Source organism: Pongo pygmaeus, chromosome 4 (assembly GCF_028885625.2).
Source record: "Pongo pygmaeus isolate AG05252 chromosome 4, NHGRI_mPonPyg2-v2.0_pri, whole genome shotgun sequence".
Lineage (NCBI taxonomy): Eukaryota > Metazoa > Chordata > Mammalia > Primates > Hominidae > Pongo > Pongo pygmaeus.
Window position 1 is genome coordinate 71,095,525 of NC_072377.2, and position 16,571 is coordinate 71,112,095.

Consider the following 16,571-nt stretch of genomic DNA (forward strand, 5'->3'; position numbering starts at 1 on the left):
TAAATAAACTCCTCCACTTTTTCATACTCTTCCCTGGATCTTCCCTTCTCTTCCTGACCTTTTCTAAAATCCACTGAACCCTGACAAAAATGTTTCCCATGCATCCCTCTTCTTCCCACACCTCATACCACAAAGTAAGGAGGAAAGATCAGTGTCTTCTTTTCCCCCAGAGGCCCCCTCCAACCACTGTGATGTCCTGCACTTCTTCACCATTGTGTAAAAACACCTTTGAGGCTCATTATCTGGTTTTCCCATTTTATATCCTGCTCATGTTGTCTCTCCCAGTCAGCTGGGAGTTCCTTCTTCAGATACTCGGGTTCCTGGTTCAGTCTTCCTTTCTACTCCGGGGATCCACCATCAACCTGCTGACTCCAGTGTTCACATAGGCAATTTATCCAAACTAGACTCTTGTTTCTTTACACTCTTGCAAAGAAACTGCTTAACCCTTGAGGTCTTAAATTCAGATATCTCACATTTTTACTATAACCTGACTACTCACATTTTACTGTTCTATTGATTTTACTGAGACTGTAGTTTTTCTGTCTAAAACATTGCTCATGTTTTATATTCCATTTCTTCCTATCTCTGTAGGGAGCTCAGTCTCTGTAAATATCTTAATAATGTAATTGAAAAAAAAGTGGTTTCAAGTAGAATCATAACTATGATAAATTTCTTAAATATTTTGTGCAAATTTAAAACATATTTATTCCCAAATCTTTTGATCTAAAACCAAGGCCTTTTGTTAACTATAAATGATTTGATTGGCATTTCTCACTATCCTTCTTGTATAAACTACACCTATAATGCATCATCTTTGATTTCCAGTTTCAGCTTCTCGAAAGTGGAACATGCATATAAGGAAACATATAAGTAGTATGAATTCAGAAGCCTTCTGAATTGTCACAATTCCTTTCCCAATCTTTCATAAGGACAAGTTTTTTGTGGGAGTTGATTTTTTTGTAACAAGTATTTCTGAAACCTTTTACCTATCCCAGAAATAAGTTTTTAAATGTTATATACATTTAATCAGTCAAATATTTAAATTACATGAAAATAAGCGTAACAGGCATAAACAGGTTTTGGAACAACAGGCTTAACCATTAGTTAGTATATAACTCAACTGGTGGAAGAAGAAATGTGAAAATGTATTAGAAAATAGCCTGGCAGCTTCGAGTTGTAAGCATCAACTAGTATGTGGACATGAGTTCTTGTGGAGAGTAAGTTGAAGAGGTCAGTATTTAGGTCTCTCCTATGTGAAAAATGTATCTATTCTGTGCCTCAGCCTGTTTTAGCTACACTGCGTTAGCTCTCCTTATTTCCACGGCCAAATCCACAGAGAATTGCCTAGGTGCACACTCTCTCCAGTTCTTCACCTCTTCCTTATTCCTCCATCATAGTAGTCTGACCTGTACCCCTGCTGCTCCCCTGACACTGGTTTTGCCAGAGTCATGAATGGCATTCCGCTGCTGTATTCAGCAAAGACTTTTCAGTTTTTCTCAACATCTGTATGTTTGGTACTGTTTTCACTGCTTAGTTGTCACAAGTTCCTAGAACCCATCTTGGCCTAATGTTCCTTCTACCTCAGTGATCATATTAGAGTTAGGGCCCCAATGCTTTTCTCTTCTCATCTGCAAACTCCCTTGAGTACTCCTATAAGTACAATTACCACCTAATATTAATGAATTCCTCTTACATGTTCTGTAGCCACTTCAAACTTGCCATGTCCAAAATCGAGTTTCTCTTTTTTCCCCCAAAAAGCCTCCTTTTCCTTGACTCTCTTGACTCTCTCACCTCCACTGCCTCCATCCATTCAGTACCAAGTCCTTTTGTATCAAACTCCTGAATATATTTTAAATCATTCCGATTCCTCCTATTTCCTAGTTTTGTATACTTTAATCATGAGCCCCAGTAGCTCCAAGAACAACTTCTCTCTTGAATGATCTCTTTTACAAACCTTTCAACTCATTATAATTTGAGTGATTTCTCTAAAACACAAATCTGTTATCTCTCACCTGATTAAAAATTTTCTATGGCTCTCGAATTGCCTTCAGAATAAGATTGGATGTTTGGGGGAGTTTTTTGTTGTTGTCATTGCTGTTTTAATGTTTCGTAGAGACAACGTTTCACTGTTTTGCCCAGGCTGGTCTTGAACCCTGGACCTTAAGCAATCTGCCTGCCTCAGCCTCTCAAAATGTTGGGATTATAGGCATGAGCCACGGTGCCTGGCCAAGGTTGGATGTTCTGATGATTCCCAAGGCTCTTCATTTGCTAAATGACCTTACTTACCTTTTCAGCCTTCTCTCCCCTTATGGCATTACCTTTGGATAATTCCTACACATTGTTCAAATGTTGGTTTGCTAGTTGCTCTTTCTAGAAAATCTTTCTTGACACATTCCCACTGCCCCAAGACCAGAATGGGGTTCCCTTCATTTGGAGTTCTCTCTGCTTACCCTTGTCATAACACTCATCTCAGTGTAGTATAATTGCATATTTATCCATTTGTCCTTTCTACTGTATTAGAATGTCAGGGTCTAGGACAATTTGCCATTTATCCACATTGCCTGTCACGTAACTAGATACAGTACATGCTTGTAAATATTAGCTGGGTGAATGACTTTAAACAAGTCACTTAGTCTTTCTGAGGCTTCAATTGCTTTATTAGAAGAGAATACAGTAATGCCCTACCTACCTTATAAGGTTGTTTTGGGGTCCTGTAAGATAATAGAAATGAAGCTTAGCATAGTGGTTAAGAGTATGGGTTCTGGATCCATACTGCCTGGCTTTTAATCCTACCTGTGACCCTACAACTAGCTGTGTGGCTTTAGGCAAGTTACTTAATTTCTCTGTGTTTCAGTTTTCTCTTCAGTAAAATGAGACTAACCACAGTATATAACTTAGAGGGTTGTTGGATGACTGAGTGAATTACTACATGGGAAGTGTTTTGAACCATGCCTGAACAGACAATAAATGTTAGCTACTAAATATAACATTTTTATTTGTAAGCCCTAAAATATATATACTTATATATATGTGCATATGTATATAGACAGAGAGAGAAACATGGCATCAGTATTACTAGTTTGAATGTTTTAAGGGAGTAAAGACTGGTATCATTATTCTTAACAATTTCTTTTTTCTTTTTTTCTTTTAGGATAATGGCATAGCTATCCCAGAGTTTATTTTCCAAGTCTTAAATTCAAATTGTCATTCTTAATTTACATGAAATTTTGGTTTAAAAAAATTGGTGTTCAGTATAAGAAGAGAAGTTTTTAAATGTTTCCTTGCTAAACTTGCAAGGTTTTTTCGAGTCTATGTACATAGTAGGTGGAAGTTAGCATTGGAAAAATATTAAAATAAAAAAGATACTGGCTGGGTGCAGTGGCTCACACCTGTAATCCCAGTACTTCGTGAGGCCAAGGCAGGAGGATTGCTTGAGCTCAGTAGTTCGAGACCAGTCTGGGCAATATGGGGAGACCTCATCTCTACAAATAATTTTTAAAAATTAGCTCGGTATGGTGGTATGTCCCTGTAGTTTCAGCTACTTGGGAGGTTGGGGTGGGAGAAACACTTGAGTCCATGAGGTCAAGGCTGCAATGAGCTATGATCACATCACTGCACTCCAGCGTGGGCAACAGAATGAGACCCTGTCTTAAAAAAAGAGGGAGGGAAGATTACTGATTTAATTTATAAAGGAGAATTATTATAGTTCCAACACCTGACTTTATTTTTCTATATGATTTAATTACACAAACAATTCAGTGTTTGAATTATACAAATTTCATTAAAACTGTGTAATTATGCAAGAAAAATAGGAAATATAGGGGCACTTAGTTTTGTGCATATGTGTTCACCTGAGAGTATTTGCTTGTTTTTTTAAAAAGGTTGTTTTTAATTTAAAATTTAATTTTATAATGCACATTCATATGTTGACTTTGGACCAACAGAAATCCGTAATTCTTATTCTTTTTCTGATTCTTTTTAGAGTTGGTGGTTCCAGGATTTTACTCAGAATGACATTAGGAAGAGAAGTGATGTCTCCTCTTCAGGCAATGTCTTCCTATACTGTGACTGGCAGAAATGTTTTAAGATGGGATCTTTCACCAGAGCAAATTAAAACAAGAACTGAGGAGCTCATTGTGCAGACCAAACAGGTGTACGATGCTGTTGGAATGCTCGGTATTGAGGAAGTAACTTATGAGAACTGTCTGCAGGCACTGGCAGATATAGAAGTAAAGTATATAGGTGGGTCAGATGCAGAAGCATATCAGTGTTTCACTTTGTGGACATCTTAAATCATTTCATGCTTTCTCTCTTTCAGTTTTCCAGTTTTACAAGCACTGATTTTTACATAATAATTAATTGCTTAGAATTTAATTATCTAAGATTTTAAAATTGTTTATGTTGGCAAAGATGCTATAAAATGTACACTCTGATTACACTGCTCTCTGGAGAGCATTTTGACAATGTATCAGAACTTTTAAGACATTCATACCCTTGCTCATTAATTCCACACTTAGACATTCATTCTAAGAAAATAATCATATATATGGAAAATTCATGTATCAATTTATGTATAAATAGGTATTCTTGTCATATCATAGGCTTAGAAACAATTCCCAAATGTCAACTAATAGATTAGATAAATAAATTATGAAACATCCATCCTCTGTAATGCTGTATAACCATTAAAATCATGGATTACAAGCCGTATTTAATGACATGGGGAAAAGGACACAGAAGAACTAGAAGAAAATAAATTTTATCAATGGTTTTGTTAGGATTCTCCAGAGAAATTGAACCTATAGGGGGTGTGTGTGTGTGTGTGTGTAAATATATATATATATATAAACATATGTATGTGTGGGGAGAGAGAGATTGATTGATAGATTGATTACAGGGAATTGGCTTACATGATTAAGGAGTCTGGAAAGTCCAGAATCTCAGTTGGGGCTGGTAGGCTTGCGACCCAAGAGAGCTGATGTTCCAGCTCCAGTCCGAAGGCCGTAGCCTAGAGGCCCAGAAGAGCCAGTAGTGCAGAAGTCTGGAGACTGCAGGAGGATTCTCCCTTGTTCAGGTAGTCTTTTAGGCCCTAAACTGATTGGATATTGGCTACCACATTATAGAGGGCAGTCTGCTTTACTTCAGGCTCATCACTCTAATGTTAATATCATCAAAAACACCCTCCAAGTTAACACATAAGATTAATCATCAGAGTGTTTAATATATCAGGTGATGGGTTTATAGCTAATTTTTACTTTCCTCTTTATGTATTTCTCTATTTTCTGTATTTTCTGCCCTTACATACGTTATTTTTATAACATATTAGACCCTTCAAGTTATAAGGAGTGAAGATTCCCTTTGGTTACCTCTAAGGGTTGGACATACTTTGTAGAATAATTATGACAGAAAACTTTGGCTGTATATCCAGGCTTCATACGAGAATATAAGATAGCTGCAGAACTGGATATTGTAAACATTCGTGGGCATTTTGGAATTTGAAAGATCATCAGAATCCAGCATAGCCCTAGTGACCTGGTCATCTCCTTGCCCCCACTATCCCTTCATCACCCAGAGTTCTCTACTCTATGTTTCACTGTAAAAAGGACTTGGGTATTTTCTCTTATCTCAGCGTTTGTTGGCTATTTTCTCTTATCTCCGCATTTGTTGGCTATTTTCTCTTATCTCAGCATTTGTTTCAGTTTCTGCTCCTACTACCAACTGCTTCACTTTCATTAATGGCTTCTCAATCTTATTACACGTCTTGAATTTAAACTCGTGAATAAAAAGATCTGGTTGTCTTCATTAGTCAAAGTCAAAGGGATAGAGTTAGTCCCTATTCAGTACAGCTTTTCTAGCTGGCGACTTCATGTGCGTGTACCATCCTGGATGTGCTTTGTCCTTGGTTCAGGTGCTCACTTCTTCAATCACTTGTGGCCAAGATGGTATACCAACCCATAACTTAGGCATTTGAGACAAAGTCTCACTCTGTCACCCAGGCTGGAGCGCTATGGCACAATCCTAGCTCACTGCAGCCTCGAACTCTTGGGTTCAAGAGATCCTTCTGCCTCAGCTTCCTGAGTAGCTGGGACTGCAGGCAAGTGCCACCATGCCCAGCTAATTTTTACGTTTTGTGTGGAGATGGGGTCTCACTATGTTGCCCAGGCTGGTCTCATGTATGTTGCCCACTCCTTGTCTCAAGTGATCCTTCTGCCTTGGCCTCCCAAAGCACTGTGCTTACAGATGTGAGCCACCATGGCTGGCTCAAACAAAATCTTTTTAAAATAATTACTTTAAATTGTTTTTCTCTGAATAATAGATCTTTTCAGCATACTTTCAAGTTTGTGATGTTTGTTCTTGCTCCTCTATAAATTTATTTTTGTGGGTTAATTATCGAAATTTTTGAGTTTAGGAATAGATTTCTTAAAAACTAACTTTCTCTTATCTGGGCATATTCTCTGAGTCCATTATGCCTCTCACAGTAGCTGTTGAAACCTTTTTTATCTAGTGTCAGGCACTGGGCATCAGCATTGTCTATAGTTCGGCAGTGAGAGCATAAATCTGGTTCCAGGTCTTTGTGGCAAAGTAAGGAAGGAAATGGCTTTCAGCACCTTTGTTTGTTTAAGAATATGTTTCTAATTTTAGGCTCCTGCATTTGATGTTGCTTATATAAGTTTATGAGCAGTTTTTATTCCTTCTTAATATATTTCATAGCTAATTTATTTTATTTTATTATTATTATTATTTTTTGAGATGGAGTTTCACTCTTGTTGCCTAGGTTGGAGTGCAGTCATGCAATCTTGGCTCACTGCAACCTCCGCCTCCCAGGTTCAATCAATTATCCTGCCTCAGCCTCCCGAGTAGCTGGGATTACAGGCATGCACCACCATGCTCAGCTAATTTTGTACTTTTAGTAGAGACAGGGTTTCACCATGTTGGCCCGGCTTGTCTCAAACTCCTGACCTCAGATGATCCACCCGCCTCAGCCTCCCAGAGTGCTGGGATTATGGGCGTGAGCCACCGTTTTATAGCTAATTTTTAAAAGTGAACATATTGCAACCATATAGTTAACCAGTATCACTTAAATAAGTGCTGTATTAAATTTCAAAATTTTCTATTCCATTCTTTCCTTAACCGACAGACGTAAAATTATATATTAAATCCTAAAAGTATAATTTTATAATTTGATATTTCAAAAATATACCTTATGGATTTATTCTGATATTTGTGGCAGGTATTTCTAATAGCTTTATTTGTAACAATGTTTTAAGAGGACTGATACGAGTGTTTAACTGTATAATTTCTTGCTGTATAAAGGATAGCTTTACTGTCTACTATATATCATATGGAAATTTTACTGTTTATAATACCTTCACAATACTGAAGTTAATCAAATAAAAATTTACTTATTTTCACAGCATAGCACAACCATCACTATAAACCATACTTATTTTTGTTCTATAGTATTGGTTATTTCACTGACATCAGAGATTTTTACCCAATTAAAGTCAAAATACAAATTGATGAAAAACCCAAGAACCACCTTTAATATGTGAAGATTAAACCAAACTAAATTATCATTATTTAACGGAATGTCTCCAATGTCTAGCTACTTGTTGGATGTGTCCACTTAGATTTCTGGGAATCCTCTGAAATTATCTGGAATTTTGAATGTTTTTATGTATGTGTGCATTTGGGGTAGGGTCCGTTGCTTTGATTAGATTTTCTATGGAGTCTTTATCTTTTTATGTACCCTTTTCCCATCCCAGATCCTAAGATGCCTCAGTATAGGAACTGTGTCTTTCTCTTCCTGCATTGCCAGTTGATAAGTTACACCCTCAGGCCAGATGCAGTGATTCATGCCTGTAATCCTAATACTTTAGGAGGCTGAAGTGGGAGGATCACTTTAGCCCAGGAGTTTGAGACCAGCCTGGGAAATATGGCGAAACTCCATCTCTACAAAAAATATAAAAATTAACTGAGTGTGGTGGTGCATGCCTGTGGTCCCAGATACTCAGTGGTGTTGGGGAAGGGGGTTGCTGAGGCAGGAGGATTGCTTGAGCCTGGGAGGTTGAGGCTGTAGTGAGCTGTGATGGCACCACTGCGCTCCAGCCTGGGCGACAAAGCAAGACCCTGTCTCAAAAAAAAAAAAATTGTACCCCAATGTACTTTGATAAGTGCTCAGCTCACATCCTTACCGTTCATAACGATGCCAGCTGGAACAGCCAAATCCTGTATTAGATGCTTTTTCTTGGTAGCCTTAGGAGCCTTTACAGAAAGTATAAAATAAAAAAACTTTTATTGGCATGATCATTCATCTGGGTATGAGGTATTTGGCTTACTACTGATTTGACAAGTCCTGTTGTGTGGTGATAGTTTTTTTCTCCATCTGCAGTGGAAAGGACCATGCTAGACTTTCCCCAGCACGTATCCTCTGACAAAGAGGTACGAGCAGCAAGTACAGAAGCAGACAAAAGACTTTCTCGTTTTGATATTGAGATGAGCATGAGAGGAGATATATTTGAGAGGATTGTTCGTTTGCAGGTAAGTGGTGTTATTAATCCCTTTAAAGAGGGGAAAACTCTACAACAAAAAAGAACCTTCAGTCATAAATAAAACATACTGACTGGATTTTCTTAGCTTTTGTTTCCAATGATTATAATACCATAATGGGCATTATATAGCATTACATAATGTTAATTATATCGTTGAGGTTATGTTGAGCTGCTAATTCCATTCACTTAAAGACCAAAGGTAGAAGAGTGAACATTTGTAAAGTTAAGGCTTTTTAATGACATTATGAACTTGATGGTTACATGTAAGGGTTATCTTAGACCAAATCAGTTAGAAGCAAATGGAATCAAGTTGTTTATCTGTAAATATCTTGTGGTTTTGGAACCATAATATTGATGACATACTGTTGATGCTGTATGCCAGAGTCATTCCTGACTGTCATCCTTACATTTTTCAAGACTTGGGGAAATTATCGATAATAAATGTTCTAGGTGGGTCTGTCCAGGTGTTTTTGATCTTTTTACCAATGTTGATTGGCCTCCTAGCAGCTTTCAATTTTTATTTTCATGACACTTCAGCAATTTTTTTGGGAAAAAAAAACAGTTTTAAAATTCCAGGCATTTTTTTTTGTTTAATTTTGCATGTTTCTTTCTGCGGAATCCCAATTTTTTTTCCTTTTTAGCAGACCATGACAAGAGTTGGAATATAATATTTTAAATTAAATAGCATTTTAATTTGTAACTCATTATACAATGTGTAATCAAGATTTAGACGTGTAAGATGTATATCCTGTCTATTTTCTCATATCAGACGAGCATTTTTCATCCTATAATTGATAATCATATAATTCATAATAATTCACATTTGGTCTATAAACTTCATGGTGAAAGTAACTTATGAAAATAACTTTATGATTATTCTTCATTAGCTAAATTGTTCTTCTTGCTCCTTTTGACCACAGTTATTCGATGTGATTTGAATCATGGCCTTTATAGTCTCCTCATTTTATTTCATCCCCAAATTACATTTCTTTCTTGTTCTATTTTTTTTATGTAATTTGCAATTTTTCCTAGAATTTCTAGTTTCCTTTGATTAATCCTATTTTCATCATGATTTCTAAGTTCTCATTTGGAATAATGTTTTTGTTTTTGTTTCACATTCTGTGATTCTTATGAATGTTATCAAGATATGAAAGGTTTGTCACTTTAGATTTCTTTGTGATAGAGTACTTTTAAATTTTGTGTATTTGACACCAGCCTGGCCAACATGGTGAAACTCCATCTCTACTAAAAATACAAAAATTAGCCGGGCATGTGGCAAGCACCTGGGAATACAGGTGGCTGAGGCAAGAGGCTGAGGCAAGAGAATCACTTGAACCCAGGAGGCAGAGGTTGCAGTGAGCTGAGATCATGACACTGCACTCCAGCCTGGGTAACAGAGTTAGGCTCCTTCTCAAAAATTAAAATAAAATAAATTTTCTATAGTTTTGGGACTGATCCCACTAAACTTGGGAACAAATTGCTGACTCTAGAGTAGACTGGCACACTATAGTGACCTGATAGACACCAGTGCGTTCATCAGATTTGTGTCTTTATTTGAGCTGGTTCATTTCAGGCCTTTATTTTAACAATTTAAGGTAATTTCAGATTTGGTTCTGTAATTTTGGTTTCTATAATTTTTATTGTGTGAACATTTTTTAGGGGCTTCTACAGCATTTGCTAACTCTACATCAGGATAATAAAAAATAACTATTGTGTTTGTTTTTGCATTGAAGGTCATTAGGTGAATTTACCTACCTTTAAACACCTTCCATGACAAATGGTTATGTTTATTTAGGCAATTTTTTTTAAAACCTAGAATTACCAGTATTAGTTCTCTGCTGGAGTTGGACACTTTAATAAATGGTAAAACTTATCCTATTCGTACCTAAAGGGCAAAATCAGATATCCAAATATTTTATTTATTTTCTCTATGATACTATAAGGTAAATAGGATAGCCATGATATAGCATATAAAGCCTTCATTAATGGCTGGGCATGGTGGCTCATGCCTGTAATCCCAGCACTTTGTGAGGCTGAGGCAGGCAGATCACTTGAGCTCAGGAGTTCAAGACCAGCTTGGGCAACATGGCAAAAACCCATCTCTACAAAAATAAAAAATAGGGGCCAGGTGCGGTGGCTCACGCCTGTAATCTCAGCACTTTGGGAGACCAAGGCGGGTGGATCACCTGAGGTCAGAAGTTCAAGACCAGCCTGGTCAACATGGTGAAACCCCATCTCTACTAAATATACAAAAATTAGCCAGGTGTGGTGGCAGGCGCCTGTAATCCCAGCTACTCAGGAGGCTGAGGCATGAGAATTGCTTGAACCCGGGAGGTGGAGGTTGCAGTGAGCCGAGACAGTGCCGTTGGGCTCCAGCCTGGGCAACAAGAGCAAAACTTCGTCTCAAAAAAATTAAAAATAAATAAATTAATTAAAAATAGAAAAATTAGCTGAACATGGTGGTGAGTGCCTGTAGTCCCAGCTACTCGGGAGGCTGAGGTGGGAGGATTGCTTGTGCCCAGGAGGTTGAGACTGCACTGAGCAGTGGTTGTGCCACTGTACTCCAGCCTGAATCACAGAGTGAGACCATGTCTCAGAAAGAAAAAAAAAAAAATCCACACATAAAGGCCTCATTAAGCTGGATAAATAGGGTCTTAAATTTATATGATGTCAGCAATTTCAGGCCTGCTCTACTAAAATTAGGATGCTCTGAATAATATTCCCAAGACACCAGTAACGTATGTAATAATCAAATCTGTTATCCCAATTGGATATAAAATGTTATTTTAGCTCTTTTTATTTTCCACTTAAAATTAATACATAGAAAAGTGAAATTACTTTTCATAATTCTTCATGCAATAAGGGCTCCAGTTATCTATTGATGCATAACATATTACTCCAAATCTTAGTGGCCTGAAATAGCAACCGTCATTTTCTTTTCTCTCACAGTTTCTATGGATCAAGAATTCAGAAAGGAATTAGTTGGACAGTTCTGACTTGGGGTCTGACATTTGGTTTCAGGCAGTGGTGGCTTGGGTTGAAGCAGGTAGGAACTAATCAGGCATCTGTCTGTATTCATGTAGTCTCAAGGTGTCTGTATTTGTCCATTTTCACACTGCTATAAAGAGTACCTGAGACTGGGTAATTTATAAAGAAAGAGGTTTAATTGACTCACAGTTCCACATGGCTGGGAGGCCTTAGGAACTTACAGTCATGGCATAAGGTGAAGGGGAAGCAAGGCATGTCTTACATGGTGTCAGGAGAGAGAGCACAGGGGAAGCACCAGACACTTATCAAACAATTAGATCTTGTAAGAACTCACTCACCATCACGAGAACAGCATAGGGGAAACCACCCCATGATCCATTCAGTTCCCGCCAGCTCCCTCCCTTGATATGTGGAAATTACGATTTGGATTACAATTCGACATGAGATTTGGGTAGGGACACAGCCAAACTATTATTACACCCCCGGCCCCTCCCAAATCTCATGTCCTTTTCACATTTCAAAACCAATCATGCCTCCCCAACAGTCCCCCATGGTCTTAATTCATTCCAGCATTAACTCAAAAGTCCAAGTCCAAAGTTTCCTCTGAGACAAGGCAAGTCTCTTCCTCCTATGAGTCTGTAAAATCAAAGACAAGTTAGTTACTTCTAAGACACAGTGTGGGTACAGGCATTGGGTAAATGTTCATATTCCAAATGGGAGAAATTGGCCAAAACAAAGAGGCCACAGGACCTATGCAAGTCCAAAACCTGGCCAGGCAGTCATTAAATCTTAAAACTCCAAAATCTCCTTTGACTCCATGTCTCACATCCAGGGCACACTGATCCAAGGGGTGGGCCCCCATGGCCTTGGGTGGCCCTGCCTCTGGTCTCAGGTTACAACCCCTGTAGCTGCTTTCACAGGCTGATGTTGAGTGCCTGCAGCTTTTCCAGGTGCAGGGTGCAAGCTGTCATGTGGATCTACCATTCTGGAATCTGGAGGGCAGTAGCCCTCTTCTCACAACTCCACTAGGCAGTGCCCTAGTGGGGACTCTGTTTGGGGGCTCCTGTGCCACATTTCCCTTCCCCACTGCGCTAACGAGGTTCTCTGTGAGGTCTCTGCCCCCGCAGCAGACTTCTGCCTGGACATCCAGGCATTTCCATACATCCTCTGAAATCTAGGAAGTTCACAAAGCTCAGTTTTTGTCTTCTGCACACCTACAGGCCCAATACCATGTGGAAACCACCAAGGCTTGGGGCTTGCGTCCTGTGAAGCAATGGCCTGAGCTGTACCTTGGCCCCTTTTAGCCTAGCTGGAGCTGGAGCAACTGGGATGCAGGGCACTGTGTCCTGAGGCTGCAGAGAGCAGGGGGAGGAGGGGGGGCACAAAACCATTTTTTTTCTCCTAGGCCTCCAGGCCTGTGATGGGAGGGGCTGTTGTGAAGACCTCTGACATGCCCTGGAGACATTTTCCCCATTGTCTTGGGCACTAACATTTGGCTCTTGTTACTTATGCAAATTTCTACAGCTGGCTTGAACTTCTCCCCAGAAAATGAGTTTTTCTTTTCTACCACATGGTCAGGCTGCAAATTTTTCAAATGTTTATGCTCTGTCTTTCCTTTAAACATAAGTCCCGATTTCAAACCATCTCTTTGTGTACACACATGGCTGTATGCTGTTAGGAGCATCCAGGCCACCTCTTGAATGCTTTGCTTAGAAATTTCTTCTGCCAGATATCCTAAATCATCTCTCTCAAGTTCAAAGTTCCACAAATCTCTAGGGCAGGTGCAAAGTGCCCAGTATTTTTGGTAAAGCATAGCATGGGTGACCTTTACTCCAGTTTCCAATAAGTTCCTCATCTTCATCTGAGACCACCTCAGCCTGGACTTCATTGTCCATATCACTATCAGCATTTTTGGTCACAACCATTCAATAAGTCTCTAGGAAGTTCCAAACTTTCCCACATCTTTCTGTCTTCTTCTGAGCCCTCCAAACTGTTCCAGCCTCTGCCCCTGACCCAGTTTCAAAGTCGCTTCTACATTTTCAGTTTGTCTTTATAGGAGTACCCTACTATCCTGGTACCAATTCTCTGTATTAGTCCATTCTCACACTGCTATAAAGAATACCTGAGACTAGGTAATTTATAAAGAAAGAGGTTTAATTGACTCACAATTCCTCATGGGTGGGAGGCCTTAGGAACTTACAGTCATGGCAGAAGGAAGCAAGGCACATCTTACATGGTGGCAGGAGAGAGAGTGAGCTCAGGGGAAGCATTAGACATTTATAAAACAACCAGATCTTGTGAGAACTCACTCACCATCATGAGAACAGCATGGGGGAAACTGACCACATGATCCAATCACCTCCTACCATGTCATTCCCTCAATACGTGGGGATTAAAATTCAGATTACAATTCAAGATGAGATTTGGTTGGGCCACAGCCAAATGATATCAGTGTCTTTAGTTAGACTGGGCTGCCATAAAAAAATACCATAGACTGAATCCTTTAAATGACAGAAATTAACTTTTTCACAGTTGTAGAGGCTGCAAGTCCAAGATCAGTGTGCCAGCATGGTTGGGTTCTGGTGAGAGCCCTCTTCCTGGCTTGCAAATGGCCCCTTCCCTTCCCTGCTGGCCTTTCCTCAGTGTGTGCACATGGCACGGGTTGGGAGGTGGGGGACAGGAAGGTGAGGGGAGAGAGAGACAGGGAGAACTCTCCTTCTCTTCCTAAAAGGCCACAGTCCTGTCAGATTAAGAACCGCCCTTCTGACCTCATTTAACCTTAATTACCTGCCGAAAGCCTATTTACAAATACAGCCACATTGGGGATAGGGCTTCTACAAAAGAACTTGAAAGGGCATAGTTCAGTCCATAGCGCAGAGTGTCTCCATGTGGTCCATTTGTGTGGGTTAATTTGGGCTTCCTTGCAGTGTGGTGGTATCAGGATGGTAGGACTTCTTTCATGAGACTCAGTGCTCCAACATGAGTGTTCCTGCAAGCCACATAGAAGCTACTTTGCACTTATGTGCTGTCACGGAAGTCACATGACATCACTTCTGCCATACCATATTGGTTGACAAGTCACTGCATTCTGCCCAGATTCAAGGGACACCACATCTCAGTCTGGGGAGTATCGTTTAATTGGCAGTCATGTTTCAAAACCTTCAAAATAGGGGAGGAGGTGGAGATGGTTAATGGGAACCAAAAGAAAAAACAATAGTATGAATAAGACCTGCTACTTGATGGCACAACAGGGTGACTATAGTCAATAATGACTTAATTGTACATTTGGAAATAAGAAAGTATAACTGGATTGTTTGTAACACAAAAGATAAATGCTTGAGGGAAGGGATACCTCATTCTCTGTGATGTGATTATTACATATGGCTTGCCTGTCTCAAAACATTTCATGTGCCCCATAAATGTATACACCTAACATATACCCACAAAAAAAAATTTTAAAACCTTCAAAACAAATAATTTGTTGACTAAATGGATGGAAGAAATTACAGTAGAGGATAAGACTAACCAGTGTGTTGTGGTCCTCTCCCTCCCAGTGTATGACTACTAAGACTGCCTTACATTTGTATAGCAATATGACTCATATAACCTTGATTCCAATCTTATGAGGTAGGCTTTTTTATAATGTAAGTGGAGAAACTGAAGCTCAGAAACAGTAACTTTCCAAGAGCCACATCACTGTTGGGTAAGTGCTTGCCAAAAACCATGTAGACTGTTTGTTAAACCCTTCAAGGGAGGGAGGTATCATGTTTGATTCTATTTTGCACCTCTGGCGGAGTGGCTGACAAAAAGCAAGCATTCAGTAAATGTTCATCAAACTAAAGTGAGAAACCAGTTAGTGTCAGATCCAGAAAATAGGCCTTCAGTAATTGCTGGGACATAAGTTACCCATTTGGAAAAATAAAATAAAATTGAATGTCTTCCTGACAACCAACTGAAAAGCAATTCCTAATGGATTAAAGTCATAAAAGGCTAGAGCTTAAAGCTTATAGATGTCTGTACAGGAAGATATCTTTATGACATCTTGGCAGGGATATATTTATTAAGACACAAAAAGTACTAACTATGAAATATAAGGCTAATAAACTTGACTATGTTAATATAACTTCTATTCATAAGGAAAAGTGAAGAGTTCAAATACTGAGAAAAGAAATTTACAAAACATGAAACCAGTGATGAATTCTAGGATATATAAAGAACTACTATAATCAATAACAAAGAAACATCCCAGTAGAAAAATGGGCAAATGGGAGGAGGGAGCCAAGATGGCCAAATAGGAACAGCTCCGGTCTACAGCTCCCAGCGTGAGTGATGCAGAAGATGGGTGATTTCTGCATTTCCATCTGAGCTTTGAAGAGAGCAGTGGTTCTCCCAGCACGCAGCTGGAGATCTGAGAACGGGCAGACTGACCCCCGAGCAGCCTAACTGGGAGGCACCCCCCAGCAGGGGCAGACTGATACCTCACACGGCCGGGTACTCCAACAGACCTGCAGCTGAGGGTCCTGTCTGGTAGAAGGAAAACTAACAAACAGAAAGGACATCCACACCAAAAACCCATCTGTACATCACCATCATCAAAGACCAAAAGTAGATAAAACCACAAAGATGGGGAAAAAACAGAGCAGAAAAACTGGAAACTCTAAAAAGCAGAGTGCCTCTCCTCCTCCAAAGGAACGCAGTTCCTCACCAACAACAGAACAAAGCTAGACGGAGAATGACTTTGACGAGCTGAGAGAAGAAGGCTTCAGACGATCAAATTACTCCGAGCTACGGGAGGATATTCAAACCAAAGGCAAAGAAGTTGAAAACTTTGAAAAAAATTTAGAAGAATGTATAACTAGAATAACCAATACAGAGAAGTGCTTAAAGGAGCTGATGGAGCTGAAAACCAAGGCTCGAGAACTACGTGAAGAATGCAGAAGCCTCAGAAGCCGATGCGATCAAATGGAAGAAAGGGTATCAGCAATGGAAGATGAAATGAATGAAATGAAGCGAGAAGGGAAGTTTAGAGAA

The 16,571-nt window shown here is 39.3% G+C and overlaps 1 protein-coding gene across 6 annotated transcripts in view; it reads left to right on the forward strand.

Moving 5' to 3' along the window:
• The window catches only part of NLN (neurolysin), a 104,146-nt gene that overhangs the window by 29,593 nt on the left and 57,982 nt on the right, over positions 1-16,571 (forward strand). For 4 of the 6 annotated variants that reach the window (XM_054487531.2, XM_054487532.2, XM_054487533.2 and 1 more), the window contains 2 exons: positions 3,983-4,242; positions 8,393-8,541. In XM_054487531.2, the coding sequence (XP_054343506.1) occupies positions 3,983-4,242; positions 8,393-8,541 (409 nt within the window). The remainder of the gene's footprint in view (positions 1-3,982; positions 4,243-8,392; positions 8,542-16,571) is intronic. The other 2 variants (XM_063664852.1, XM_063664851.1) reach the window with 2 other exon arrangements.